Source organism: Leuresthes tenuis, unplaced genomic scaffold, assembly GCF_036924035.1.
Source record: "Leuresthes tenuis unplaced genomic scaffold, fLeuTen1.0.hap1 SCAF_13, whole genome shotgun sequence".
Classification (NCBI taxonomy): domain Eukaryota; kingdom Metazoa; phylum Chordata; class Actinopteri; order Atheriniformes; family Atherinopsidae; genus Leuresthes; species Leuresthes tenuis.
Window position 1 is genome coordinate 20,504,608 of NW_027325367.1, and position 14,802 is coordinate 20,519,409.

At 41.2% G+C, this 14,802-nt stretch overlaps 1 protein-coding gene across 1 annotated transcript in view; it reads left to right on the top strand.

Moving 5' to 3' along the window:
• The first annotated feature begins 172 nt into the window (after nt 1-172).
• LOC140267294 (kinesin-like protein KIF13B) overlaps nt 173-14,802 on the top strand; it is a 34,487-nt gene continuing 19,857 nt past the window's right edge. Inside the window, exons 1-19 of the mRNA XM_072362524.1 lie at nt 173-301; nt 424-515; nt 782-864; nt 1,414-1,507; nt 6,984-6,996; nt 7,113-7,173; nt 7,675-7,767; nt 9,575-9,755; nt 9,871-9,958; nt 10,062-10,196; nt 10,506-10,618; nt 11,559-11,670; nt 11,943-12,155; nt 12,259-12,369; nt 12,622-12,756; nt 12,906-13,036; nt 13,191-13,277; nt 13,457-13,647; nt 14,463-14,691. Coding sequence (XP_072218625.1) covers nt 795-864; nt 1,414-1,507; nt 6,984-6,996; nt 7,113-7,173; nt 7,675-7,767; nt 9,575-9,755; nt 9,871-9,958; nt 10,062-10,196; nt 10,506-10,618; nt 11,559-11,670; nt 11,943-12,155; nt 12,259-12,369; nt 12,622-12,756; nt 12,906-13,036; nt 13,191-13,277; nt 13,457-13,647; nt 14,463-14,691 — 2,057 coding nt within the window. The 5' untranslated portion in view covers nt 173-301; nt 424-515; nt 782-794. The remainder of the gene's footprint in view (nt 302-423; nt 516-781; nt 865-1,413; nt 1,508-6,983; nt 6,997-7,112; nt 7,174-7,674; nt 7,768-9,574; nt 9,756-9,870; nt 9,959-10,061; nt 10,197-10,505; nt 10,619-11,558; nt 11,671-11,942; nt 12,156-12,258; nt 12,370-12,621; nt 12,757-12,905; nt 13,037-13,190; nt 13,278-13,456; nt 13,648-14,462; nt 14,692-14,802) is intronic.

Consider the following 14,802-nt stretch of genomic DNA (forward strand, 5'->3'; position numbering starts at 1 on the left):
GCTTTGCTCTGTTAATAAAACCAGCGCCAAAGTGAGGATATCTTTATTAAAACATCTCAATGTGGTTTTGATAACCGTCCACGGAGGAGCACAGACTTGTATTGCATGTGGATCCACGCAGTGGCGCTGAATCCCCTCTTAAACCCACTGTTGTAGCGCGTGCGGGGCAGCTTGAAGCTCACTGACTAAATCTTACCGCAAATCCCTTTAGCTGAGAGGTGACATGGCTTGACTGATCTCTGCGGGAAGTTTCAGGAAATGCAACAGGTGGAATAGCTGGGGGAATCAACTGTAGACTCTCGTAAGTGTTACTAGACTTCCAAACAGACATAAAGTTTACCAGTGTGGGCTCTGTTGGGGGGCAGTTACAGTTGCGGTAAGTATGAACAAATTTGACTCTGTATGTTCGCCGCTGTTACCCAGCCCTCATTTAGCGTCCCCGGCTAGCTGTGTGTAACTACTTGAAGGTGCCTGTGAGAGACGGACAGAGCAACAACTGCGCAATCCTTCGCACGGTTAGTTAACTGCTCTTAACGAAATAGTTTGTCCCAAACTGTATTTTTGCCTGTTTGTTTATGTATATTTTTTATCTCGTTATAAAGTATTCGGAAGTTATTGTGAATGTAGAATAAACACAGATACAGTTTCAAACTGTACAGACGGCCAAATTAAATCATGTCTTCGTGTATAATTCGGGGGAATACGCGGTATTTAGATCTTGTTTGAAGTACATACAGAGTATAACTGGTTTTATTTGTATTCATTCATTGACTTGCCGCAGGTCAAGTGGCACCATGGATGACAACAACCTCAGTGACTCCAATGTAAAGGTCGCAGTTCGCGTCCGGCCCATGAACAGGAGAGGTGAGTATTGTGTCACAGAAAACTCCTCTCTTTAATACAAATGACCAATGCTAGGAAATGTTATTCGTTTTTCTTTCTTTCTTTTGTTTGTTCTTGATGGGTTTGAGAGGCTAGAACAAATTTTCAGTATTTGAAAGTATTTTTCAAAGTATTTCCTCCACTCCTCCGCTTTTCTTCGCGGTCTTCTTCGGGAGTATTAAACTGGTCGTAATGTTTGCTCAGGCAAGTCCTGGATGAATCATCCTCAATAAAACTATTTCCTGCCTGTCTGTGTTGTGATCATGAGGGACTGGCACACACAGTGAGTGAGTGACACCTGTTAGAGCAGTCGGTGACCCCACTGAAAAAGTCACTAACAGTGCATTATTGCTGCTTTTTAAACAGTTTAGATAGTACATTGTGATAGATGGAGAGCCCCCTTTCTAGTGGGCTCTGCTCTGAATTTAAGTCTAAAAAAAGCATTTAGTTAATAGTTAGTATATATATATATATATATATATATATATATATATATATATAAATAAATGTTCAATATTCTTCTCATTTCAGAAAAAGACCTAAAAACAAAATGTGTGGTGGAGATGGAGGGAAACCAGACAGTTCTTCATCCAGCCATCACTAATGTGAACAAAGGAGACCCCCGGTAAGATGAAAGATGCAATGGTTTTGCGCCCTAGTTTGACACATTATCATCCGTGTATGGTTATGCCCTTTACCTTTGCAGTCATTGCTCCAGTTAAGTTTTTATTTCTTTCATACTTTTGCCATAACAGATTCCAAACTTGATATTTATATTGATATTTTTAACTTCTCCTGCCGTCTGTAATGTTGTTTAACATAGTGCTTTGTGTTTGTTAGCTTGATTTGAACCCTTGTGACAGAACATCGTGTTTTTTGGAGGAATCTAATTGTTGAAAGATGTTTGAAATTGGAGTTTTTCTAGTGCAGCTTCTCTGACAAGCTGCTGTGATGGTGTGAAGATGCTTTCCTTCGGTGAAATAAACTTTTTCTTGAGCACTGTAGTGCCATAATGGATTATTATTAAAAATAGCATAATATCTGTAAAAAGACAAATCCAATAATTGTACTTGTAGCCATCTGCAACATCTGCAATTTTGAAAAGAAAGTGTCTGATTGTCATTTAAAACCAACATATTGGGTTTAAACGTCCCCGTTAGCGGTTGCTGGTGCCGAAAAAAGTCTTTACTTCTAGGTCCCCTGGCAGGCCTCCTCTTTCCTTGATCCTCCAAGGTGATTTTAGGACCTTAGACATCCTTTTACAATATTTGGCTGCAAAGTGTTTCCAGGTCACAAGCAGGATGACTGAGGAGAGGAGAAAGGGCTGAAATTTGACAAATGAGATGAGATGAGCAAGTGCTCTGTAAGCCCCACCCCCACGACTGTGACATCACTTGAAGGCCCAGAATGTCTTGTTCGCTGTACAGTAGGACTTCAAGAGATTGCATAAAAGAGATTTGACTCAGAGGTCTCAGACTCATTCTCCTGACATCTGCAAAAAATGAATAGGCAGCTGCTTGCTTACTGAACAGTAGGCAGTGGAATTGATGCATAATTAAACCACACAACAGCTTTTAAACTCAATAGAAAGGTCATCAGCTCTTAAAATTCTTGATCCCTGTTGAGTCATGTCTCTGTTTTCTTCTGGGAAAGGGCCCAATCATATGGGTGTGTTGAATAAGGGCAGGACACTTTCTGCACGTTCAGAGATTTCTTAATCAAGCAGGGTTTCTGGGGGTCCTCAAATGCTTCAGTGCTAAGGATGAACAAAAACCCGTCTGGTTAGCACGCACAGTTTCGTGGAAGCGCTTGGGATCAAAACCTCGCCTACCCTCCTTGTGTTTCTCCCTTCCATTTCTTCCTCCTCCCCCATCTGTCCTCACTTTATCGTTGCTCTCTTTACAAAGGGTGTGTCTGTTCCAGCTCAGTCCTGCTCAGGTAGTCAGCTATGCATTCAAGGAATAAGAACAAAAGACAAAGAAGCAGGGAAAGAATTCAGACAGGTTTTTAATCACTTATTTATGCTTGCAGTGAGTTTAAAAATGTGTCTGTGTCATATCTGACAGCACAATAGGTCAGTTATTCAAATGTTGAGAAAATTCTGCTGTCGCCGGTAGGTGTTCCCTGAAGGTTTTGGCCCTTGCTCGGTTTTTCTTGCTCAGTAAATGTGCTTCAGAGTAATCCCCTGCAGACACGAAAGAATAAATCTCTGTCTTTGTGAGGAAAGTTTTCTATTTCATAATTTTTTGTTCTGCATGTATCTGTGCGCTTCCTCTGCCCCAACATGCTTCAGCGCTGGTATGTTTCCCCGTTGGGGATCGACGTGAACGGGTTTTACAGGCTCTTACAGGCTCTTACAGGCTCTCACAGGCTCTCACAGGCTCTCACAGGCTCTCACAATAGAAAAGCGCTGTCAAGGCTCCACAGCAGTACCAAGGTCAAACGGTGTCTAAACTGAAAAATTTACAACAGCCAATGAGCACTGTCCTAAACTTGGAAGCATATTTTTCCGTATTAAGGCACCCTTGATTATTGTCCAAGTAGACTGTAGTGTGAGTATGTTGGCTGCATTATCGTGATCAAAATTTGTGTGAAGCTTTGTTTGTTGGAGAACTTACTGACCAGCCACTTTTGAAAAGTTTTTGCTAAGTCAGCTTACTGCCTGAGTGGTTGAACTGAATTAGGCACATCCCTCCGGGAGTGTTAATATGTTACAGCACCCCTGGTAGCTGCAACCAAGAATTCAGCAGGGGCTGTCAGACTATTGAGACTGTAGAGATTAATGAAGCCCTGTTACTGCTTTCATAACTTGGAAGAACACCAGCAGTCAGCAGACCTTTAAAACTACAGTCCCCTTTAACCGCACCAGCTTTCAACAGAACATTTCTATATAACCTTTTATTAGAATGACCAGTTTAGATAGTTGTATTCATATATAGCATCCCAAGTGTTTGCTGGTTTGATACTCTGATGCTGCACAGGTGATGTAAAGTATCTGTAATGTAGTTTAGACAAGCCGTGTAGGCTAGCATGTCATTGTTGTTCAGACTTTGATGACCTATCTTCTTCCTCCTCCTGAAGTGACTCCTTGGCAATGCAAAGCTCCGCCAGTTATCTCAGGAATGTCCTCGCCAGCCCAGTAGAAGAGAGGAGTTAATGCTGCTCTTTCATGGATCAGCCAGTTTTCACATAGGGAGGCCTTGTTTCATTGCAGCTCCCCCATTTGTTTGGCCACGACTAAATTCTTTTTAAACCCCAAAGTGAAATACTTCTACCTGAGTGAAGGCAATGTTTTGAGTGCTGCATTTCAAATAGAATTTCCCTGGAGACTGAGGTTTAATGACAATTTATTTGATATACAGCCACGGTTCTTTTTGGTACTTTTAAATGCCTCTGCAGTGGTGTATTTGAAAATGCTGCCAAGTCACCTCTTTCATACCATTTATTTATTCATTTTTTTTACGTTGGCTTGCATTAATATTCTGTAGAATTGGCACCAGTCTCAAATTTCTTTTTAGAAGGCAGTAGCTGTGATTCAGTTCTCCGGTTTAAAGAAGCATTTTGATGTTTTATCGCAGTTACAGGGCAAGAGCCAGTGTTAGCCTAACTAGACAGCCTCTTTTTTTCAGGTATTTCAACTATGTTTATGTCTTAGAAAAAGAATCTCTGTAACAAGACTAACTGCGGGAGAAAAGAGAACGGGGAAAATGGCAAATCCTAACTGACAGCCTTTTAAAGATTTGCTTCCAAGTTAGTGTTTGTTAATCTAAACAATTAAACTTATATCAGCCCATCAGTTTATGTGAATGGACATTTAGTGCCGACAGAACATGTATTTGTGTGTGTACAAAGATAAATAAAAAAGTAAATTTTTCTTGTTATTTTTTTTTTTTTTTGTCTTCACTTCCCTACTTCTACACACAAAACATTCATTACAAAGGCATTCTTTGTAATGAATTCAGCTGAAACAAGGAAAATACCAGCATGGGCAGGAACATACCACCACGTGCTTCTATGGCATGATTGAGATTGATTGATTTGGTATTTGGAGTTTATGCTTCATTGCTGGAACACCCAACTCATAAGAAGCAACAGTAGCATTCATGGAAGTGCACAGAACAACAGCATCAGTGGAAAAGTTTAGTCTTATAGTCATGACATTATCCCTTTTGATGTAGCAATGTTGATCACAGCAACTTGTGTTAAATTGAGCTCTCATGTTGATTTTATACTCGAGCAGAAATGGTCCACTTGTAATGGAGAACAACCCAGAAGCTGCACTAGACCGTAGAACATGTTTGATAATTAAATTCAACAATCATTTGCTGGAATGCAGGGATGGGTTGAGTGACTGATGCATGGGATGCCACTGTGGTTGGGATGAACACACTGACTATGTTTTAAAGTGATCTGTGAAGAATGTAGAGGTTTGGGGAGGGTTGGCATCTCAGGGACACCAGAAGGCTGGGAGGTCCTAGTGCTGCTCACAGTCATTTTTTTTTTTTAAAGCTTTGCTATGGTTAAAACACCTTTGACTATATCCTTGAAACCCTCTCTTCCAGCTCCACTGACTCCCAGCCGGACTCATGTCACACTCATTTGCTAACTCTGCCTCTCCTGCGAACATTTGCTGGGCCTAAAGCATCTGTTCAGAGAGCGCAAGTCACAGCACAAGCATGTTTATGTATTTTACTCATGTACTCGTCCATAGAAATGTGCAGTATGTGAGCAGGACTTTGTTATCAAGCATAGACGGAGTATAAAATGATTGATCCTTAGGCACTGGCACAGACATAAATTGTCTCGCTTCTCAATTACTTTGAATTAGATGACATCTTTCACTGCTGAACTGACTTCTGGGTCTGCTGCTTTTACTTCGCTAGCATAGCTTGCAGTGGAGAAGTTGAGAATAGTTAAACTTTTCAAGCAGAGGCAGAGACTTGCCAGAATAGTCATGGTCTTGTGACTGTTTCTCGCTACAATTCCAAACGTCAGGCCCACACACCTCAGTGCGTTGAGCCAGCGCACAAGAAGCTGCAGAAAATGTCGTGATTTGTGTGGGCTTTGGTGACTAAAATTATAAGTTTGCTGTCATGGTTGTCTGTTTTTAGTAACTATGTTGAAAAATGTGTATTTTGAATAGTAATATTATGTCTGAAAAGCAGCAGAACCGCCTGCATAGTTGGGAATTTATACTGTACTAGCAAAGGGACAATGCACATAATTACTTTTACGTTGCTAAAATGACTTGTATTGTAAGTATTGTGAGCAGTTCTCACCATAGAAATGTTTTCACACACGTTCAGACATTTTAAACTTCTGGGTGGATACACACTGCTTGCTCTTGATTTTTCTGTACTGTACCACAGAATTATGGATCTCAAAGCTCTGATTATTTCTTGAGCTTAACAAATAATCTTGCTTTATCCATTTTACAAATATTACAAAAATTAAAAAGCGGGGCAGAAATATCATTTTAACAACAAAAAAAAGGGAAGAATAAGCTAAAGCACCACAGAGGAAGGGCTGCTACAGTATGGAATACATGTTGCGAAGAGGTTATATTTCCCTGCTTTTCTTCAAGCTTGATATCAACAGAGTTTTTTTCTTTTCTTTTTTTTAAACATTCTAACTATTAAAATCCTTCATTGTACATATAAGTAGTGGGCACCTCAAAGAGCAGCAAGGTTATAGAAACAGTCTTGCAACTTCAAGGGTTAGTAGATAAAGATGCTTCAGACTGGTATGATAAATTATTTGATCAACGGCTACTGCCTCGACAGCTTAAGGATGCGACTGTACTGCATGTGTGAAGTGACCATTAAGCTTTATCAGGTCACAGTTGACTTACTATGAATGTTCATAAAAGGCGTTAGCGTGACATTTCTGTGCTTTGTCCTAAATCTTGAGATATTTCTAATTGGACCAAAAGGTCAGGGGAATGAATTTTTTTCAGTGCTGCACAGGATGCCATGCAATAAATATTGTGTTGGAATGTTCCTGTAGTGTATAGATTTATGGTTTGGTTGTAGTCACCGCAAGATTTTCAGTAGTTCAGTTCATTTGAAATTGATTTATTTTTTTCTCTCTTCTATCTGCAGGAACCAACCAAAGGTAAATATTAAACTGAACTTTTATTTTTACAATGAGGGCCACACAATTCTAGTGATATAGGCAATCTTTGTAGTTTTATGTGTAAATACAAATTTCATCTTGCATGTTTCCTTCAGGCTTTTGCCTATGACTACTGTTTCTGGTCTATGGATGAATCCCAAAAAGATAAGTTTGCAGGTTGGTACATTTTCTCAGTGTCACTGCATGCTTAATGATTTGGCACGCTCTGTTTTTAGCTCATGTGTAGCTCCACTGGGTGAGTCATTTCTTCAACTTATCTCCTGACAGAATGTTTCCTGAGATTCAGAGCTATTTGTGGAGTTGAAGAAAGGGACTGCTTAGGGGGCAGCATGAGGAGTTACACATTGTTTGACTCTAGATTAGTTCTGTGGTCTGTGATATTACTATTGTGGTTTTGATAGTTTCTCAACTTCATCAGATACATCTGATGCATTAGAAACTAATGTGCCCCCCGCCTGTTCTCTGCCTTTGGTCTTGTCCTGTAAGGAAAGAGAACAGTTACCTCTCTGTTTTCTTTGTATGAATCTTTTTTGCTCTTTAACATCTCCGCCCTTATTGGGTTTTTTTTTTTTCAACTTCTTTTTAAAAAACTTTTCGGTCTAATGTTTTTAAAGTCTGTACTTTGAAATGCTGATGTGATTTGTGATGTTGGTGCAGGTCAGGATGTGGTGTTCCAGTGTCTTGGGGAGAGTCTGCTGGACAATGCCTTCATGGGCTACAATGCCTGCATCTTTGCTTACGGACAAACAGGTAACATTACACCTGTAATAGTTGCCATATTCAGACCTATTTGAAGGTGGGATTGATTTAATCATTATTAGTAGTAGTAGTAGTAGTATTTCCACTGTAAGACAAAGACTTCCCTCTTATGTACTTATTTCCCTCTGCTCAAAAACATTTCATGTGTGTGATTTTTGGTTTTCTGTTCATCGTGATGGAACATCATGACAAGACTTAAAAAAAGGAAAAGTGTGCGGTTTAGGTTGGACTGAAAAAATCTTACAGGAGGAGCATCTGTGCTGCCCCATTTCTGATCTATCTGAAACCCATAATCTCACATTCAATAACCATTTTTGGCCAACTGTTAAGGGAGGAGTCAGGCTGTACTCTCTGCTTCTTTCTAGAGATGCACTGATCTGCTTTCATTTTGGGCTGAGTTCTGGATACCTGAATTTGGACATTTTCTGGTAGATTTCCTAAAGATGCTGGAAGCACACTGTTGGCTATACTGCTGCATTTTGGACTTGGGTTTATAGTTATATTTACATATTTACAGATGAGAGGATGACTTCGTGGTCAAACAGCACTTCTTGTGTAGTATGTTCAGGGGACTAAAACAGCGGTCTTTATTGATTCCATGGCTTTATTTTATGGAAGCGTTCCTACAAGCTGTGTAGGGTGACTCTGAAAGTGAAGAATCTAAACTGGAATTTGGACATTAATGATTTTATTGTTTGCATTTATGTTTTTGCTACTCTGACACGTTTAAACATTTTCTATGAACAAAGGGCTGCGTGGTATGTCAAAAAGAATTGTGCCTTGGTATTTTCAGACAGAATAGGCTTTTACTGTATTCTCGATGTATATTTACTATTATGATGTTGAACAGCAAGTACAGTATTTGCATTCTGCTTTCTGTCAACCAGCTGTTAACATCTGTTAAACAATGAATGGACCATGATGCAGCAGCACGTGTGGTGTTTGATCGACCAAAAAAGTACACGTCACTCAATTACTCAATGAACTCCAGTGCCTTCTCATGGCTGCCCAAATCAAATTCAAGTCACTAATTCTCGCCCACAGAGGGGATTGCAGGGTCTTCACCCTGCTATCTAAACTCATTCAGACAGTCTTATGCTCCTTATAGAGCACTATGTTCATCTTGGGAATGCTTTACTGGTACTGCCATCCCTACACAAAAGGCTGTCTTGTTCAAAACTTTTCTTATTCGCAGTTCCATGATGATTAAAAAAAAAAAGCTAACAAGTGATGTCAGAGCAGAGGTATCCCTCTCCTTTTGAAAACTCATCTCTGCACTTGGCTATTGATTTAGCACTCGTTGTATAAACAAGGGTTTTTTTGCATTCAGGCTTGAATGTTGTTTCCTTACTTTCAAGTGGCTTTGGATAAAATTGTCTGCTAAATAACTGAATGTAAATGTAAACCTCTGTCTGCTTCTCTTTTACAGTCTCTGCTCACATGTCCTGTATTTTAGTACAACAGAATTCCTAATGAGGCCGTTCTTACCTGCGCTTTTTTACATTTCTGTCATCAGACAGTGTAATGAGTCAGAAATGACAACTGAAGTAACGTCCCTTAAGACTACATTTTAAACTAGCAGCCACTGATTTTACAAATGCAACGTTGTCAGAATCTATATGCAACTCTCTATGAGTCTCCTTTAGGCATATTGCTGTTCCTTCCACATCACTGAGAGAAACTTGTCCATACGGTGATTTACTTAATGTCTGCAGTTAACATAATGAAATGCACAAAGTTTGGATCATTGCCTGGTTTGTTATTCTGTATGATGGGCCTCTACTCTGTGTGTCTTCAGGTTCTGGGAAGTCGTACACCATGATGGGTTCGGCAGAGCAGCCCGGTCTGATCCCTCGTCTCTGCAGCTCCCTGTTTAGCAGAACTGTGCAGGAGGCTCGCGAGGGAGAGAACTTTACTGTTGAGGTGTCCTTCATGGAGATTTACAACGAGAAGGTCCGAGACCTGCTTGACCCAAAAGGGTGAGGACATGGAGCCATACTGTATTTCATTGCTCCTGTTTCTGTGACTTTGTTTTGACTTCAAGGGGACATAATTCATCAGTCAGTCCTCATTTTTGCTTGCTTCCTTCTATAGGAATCGACAAGCTCTTAGAGTAAGAGAGCACAAGGTTTTGGGGCCTTATGTTGACTGTCTGTCCCGCCTGGCAGTGGCCAGCTACAAGGTAACACAAATCTTATAAACCCTTTTTTTTTTTTTTTTTACTTTAAATACACTGTGTTGCCATGGGAAAGAAGATATATTATAGGGATGGATGTTTTCAACAGGACATAGAGTCTCTGATGTCAGAAGGAAATAAATCTCGCACAGTGGCAGCCACAAACATGAACGAAGAGAGCAGTAGATCCCATGCTGTGTTCAACATCATCCTCACACACACACTCTTGGACCTGCAGTCTGGGGTAAGATGCAGATTTTTCTAGTATTTCTTCTTTTGGGACTAAGATCTGAACATACACATGTCTTTTAAATAGCTTGTTTTGTCCTATTGGTGAGTTCCAAGAGTATTGTTTTCCACCACTGTTGTTTTTTCTCGATGTCATACTTTTGGATCCTGTTTTGATTAACAGTATCAATAGTATATCGGTGTCGAAGTACTATATAGTCATTAATTTTTTATTTTCGCATTACTGCACAAATCATGCCGTGGCTAATACAAATGAAGGGATTTTAATGTGCTGAATGTGTGTGTTCTTATGTGTTTGCTCCAGACGAGTGGAGAGAAGGTGAGCAAGCTGAGTCTGGTGGATCTTGCTGGAAGTGAGCGGGCAGCAAAGACCGGAGCTGCGGGGGAAAGGCTCAAAGAAGGCAGCAACATCAACAAGTGAGCTGACGTCAAATAATACTTCATAATGTTTTTACCTTCAGAGTCGAAATCAAATGACCAAGCAGTCTTCCTCAAAAGGGATTACTGGTTGCTATTTGATATTACTCTGAATATCATTAGCCGCATTTGGACAGAGATGTTCCAAGAACTGTCCACCTCGAATTGAGTTCTGTGAACTGCCCTTCCCCAGGGGAACCGTTTCATTTTTCATTCGCACATGAGTCAGGGACCTTGACAGGGACTGATGTGACGCAATCGTCTGCGACAGAGACGTGTTACTTTAGCGCCACACACAACAACAAAATAAAAGTAAGGATAGAAGAAAACAACACCACCAAGAAGCTAATATGGAGAGCGAGGAGGCCACCATGTTCATGGTCTGCATGACGATAATATTAATCATGGACGATCACATCAGGCGTCTAAGATCAAGGCTGGAAGAGCACACAGCGAGAGTCAGGAGACGAAGAATCCAGCAGCAGGCGATACTTCTTTGTTTCATGAAGGAAAGAAGGAGAGCAGAGCGCCACAGACAAAGGGGACGACGTGTAAGTTTAACTTATTAAACATGCACCGGTTGTGTTCCTGTCATATGAGTAAACATTTCAGACAAGGGGCGTAGCAACCAACCACCAAACACCTACGTCATATGTGTTCCTATGGAACCCAGAAAAGACCCTGCGTCGGAGAAGGAGCTAAAATGGTTATAGGAACTATTATGGTCCCTAGTTCCTGTATGTCTGAATGTGCGAAAAACATCCCCAATTCCTGAAAAGGTTATAGGAACTGCAAAAAGTTCCTACAGTGGGAATGCGCCTATTAATGATATTCAATGGGCCTTTTTTAAGCTAAGATTAGTTGGGGAATGTGTGGACTTTTTATCCATCCATTATGGCTTCTGCCCTAAAATCTCCCCCCTTTCTGTGCATCCTTGCAGGTCTCTCAGCACTCTGGGGTTAGTCATCTCAGCCTTGGCTGATCAGGGAGCAGGAAAGAACAAAAGCAAGTTTGTTCCTTACAGAGACTCTGTGCTCACCTGGCTCCTCAAGGTACAAAAGAAAAGAAGTTTCAAAGCCCAGCTGGTTATTTTCATTAGTTCTGCTTAATTCGGAGGACTCTAATTAATTAAAAAGTTTATTTTTAACGGTTAAATATAGCTTTGCTTTCAGCAACTTAGCTCTCTGCTTATAAAACATTCTCGTTTTAGATATTTAGTTAAAAATCCAAGAAATCAAACTGGTGCATTTTATTTGTTTTACATGGTACCAGTGTTTTTTATGACATTACATGCACATTTAGAGTTTTGGCTTTACAACTGCAGGACAGCCTCGGAGGGAACAGCCGGACTGCCATGGTTGCCACCATCAGCCCAGCAGCAGACAACTATGACGAGACGCTTTCCACTCTGCGTTATGCCGACAGGGCCAAGAGCATCATCAACCACGCTGTGGTGAACGAAGATCCCAACGCCAGGATCATCCGCGAGCTCCGAGAGGAGGTGGAGAAGCTGAGGGAGCAGCTCACTGAGGCTGAGGTGCGGAGTTATCTAAGCTTGGCTCAGCCTGTGAAAGTGCAGGGAGTATGATGGATGACACAGTAATGTGTGCAGAATGTAATGCAGCTGCTGTCACTTTCAGTCTATGAAGGCCCCGGAGCTGAAGGAGCGACTGGAAGAGTCAGAGAAACTCATCCAAGGGATGACTGTGACTTGGGAAGAGAAACTCAGGAAGACTGAGGCAATCGCACAGGTAACACACACATACACGCACACACATCCTTCTGCATATTAAACTCATTCTTGTTAAACTTGAACACCTCAAAAATTGGAGTTGGCACCCTGAATTAAGTCAAAACATGAGACTTTTTTTTAAATTCAGGATTTACTTATTTTGAATGGTGTTCTCAGTTTAGCTGCTTCTCTGTTTTGTCCTATATTAATTTTATCAAGCAAAACAGCTAATCTACTCAGGTATTTATTATGATATATGTACTTTCTTTAGGAGCGTCAGAAGCAGCTGGAAAGCCTGGGTATCTCTCTTCAGTCATCTGGCATCAGAGTTGTGGAAGACAAGTGTTTTCTGGTCAACCTTAATGCTGACCCCGCCCTCAACGAGTTGCTGGTCTACTACCTCAAAGTACTGGACACAAATATGTGCTATGAAATATTTGTATAAAACTCATTGATCAGCTTGCTTAACAAATGCACACATCTTCATTCTATTCATCCTGGTTAATGATGTGTTTTCTGAGCATCTCTTCTCTGTGTGCTGCTGCCTCGGCCCAGGAGCACACCCGTGTGGGCTCAGCCAACTCTCAGGACATCCAACTATGTGGGATGGCCATCCAAGCCGAGCATTGCGTCATCGACATCACAGAGAACAACAGCGTGGTGCTCACGCCTCACCGCAACGCGCGGTATGTAGTCACACAATACTGCAAGTCCTGCATCTTCACTGAGTGCAGCACAGGGATAAGTAGTTTTAGCTCACAAACACTCAGCAAGGGGCTTTTTTTAACATCCTGTACGGGAACCACATTGTGTTTCAAGCTTCCGTTTTTACTTCTTCAGAACATATGTAAACGGTGCTGCAGTCACCAGTCCAGTTCAGCTGCAACATGGTGACAGAATTCTCTGGGGAAACAACCACTTCTTCAGGTCTGTGTCAGATTTGTAACTGCTGTTTTATTTCTCACAATAACATATCACTATGGTATTTTTAACGTTCTCCAAAAAAACACTTCTTTGTTTTTCCTTCCTATTTTTACACTTCCTCTTTTTCTCACTCTGTCACATACACCCTCACACAATTACCATCTGTCCATGCACAAGCACAGGATCAACCTACCCAGGCATATGATCCACGCAGGGAGTGAGGACGAAGAAGGCGGAGCAGCGATGAAGACGTGCCTGAGCACAGAGCGGCTTGAGGTCGATTTGGACACGTTCAGCGACGTGTCGAGCGAGCTGAGCTTCGGCTACGAGTTTGCCCAGGCCGAGGTCATGATGAAAGGCATGGGCACCAATGGTGAGTCGCACTGAAATCACAAACACGATAAAAAATATGGTGCTTTACATCAAGAAATAACATAAGAATTTCTATTAAAAATGCGCTTGTTTTGTGATTGTGGTCATGCAGTGACAGAGCATTATTCATCATTTTGTACAGCCAGTGGCTCAGTTTCATCACCCTTGTCTCTTCTTTCAACCAAAAACAAACACCGCTTAATTTTTTAGTACGAGTCTCCAGCCCAATCAAACAACATATTGTTTATTACTAGAGCTAATTGTTCATTAGTGTTAGACTTCTTTTCATAAAAATGCATTTTCAGCGTGAAACTTTTAGAGTGGCTTTATTCTTCAAGATAAACAAAATACTTGCCTAACAGCCTTATCAATGGCAGCTTGTGCAATACAATCCAAATGATCAGAGCCCAGATGATTCTAAAGTGGGCCCTGATTTGAGTATTTACCATATAATAATTTGCCACTGGGTTGTGGTTTGAGTAAAGAATGCAGTGCTTTAACAACACACTCTGCTTACCAGAGCCGAGATAATGAGGCAAATATTGGACTGAGAGCTACAAAGCAATTCCACTTTGTTTGGTTTGCCTAAACAACAGTTCATTAGTTTGTCAGGATGGACTGTTCTTCTAAACTTTCCCATATTTCTCAAGGAAGCTGACATGAACTGGCTGGCGAAATCTTGCACATTAATCTTGAATGATTCACCGATACTTTAGGTGCTAATTTTCATTTGATAAGACAAACACTTTTGCTGTTGTTCTTAATCTATTCTTCTCCCTTTCTTTTGTCATCTGTGTCATCCTCCTCCTCATCCAGACCCCATGCAGTCAGTTTTGAAGACCCTGGGGAGGCAGTACGAGGAGGAGAAGCGCTGTGCCCTGGAGCGCCAGAGGCTGATGTACGAGCAGGAGCTGCAACAGCTCCGCCAGAGACTCACCCCTGAGAAACCCTCCCACCTCCTGGATGCATCAGGCCTCGCGGTCAGTGCTACTGCTGTAACATCATCCGCCTCTCATAAACGGATGCGGCGCTGGAGCGAGGACAGGTGACACCCAGCTACAGAATGTGGAACTTCTACCGTGTCCTGTAGTTCACATGAGTTTAACTACAGATACAGATACAGATATCCAGCACACTCTGTATAACTTACATGTTT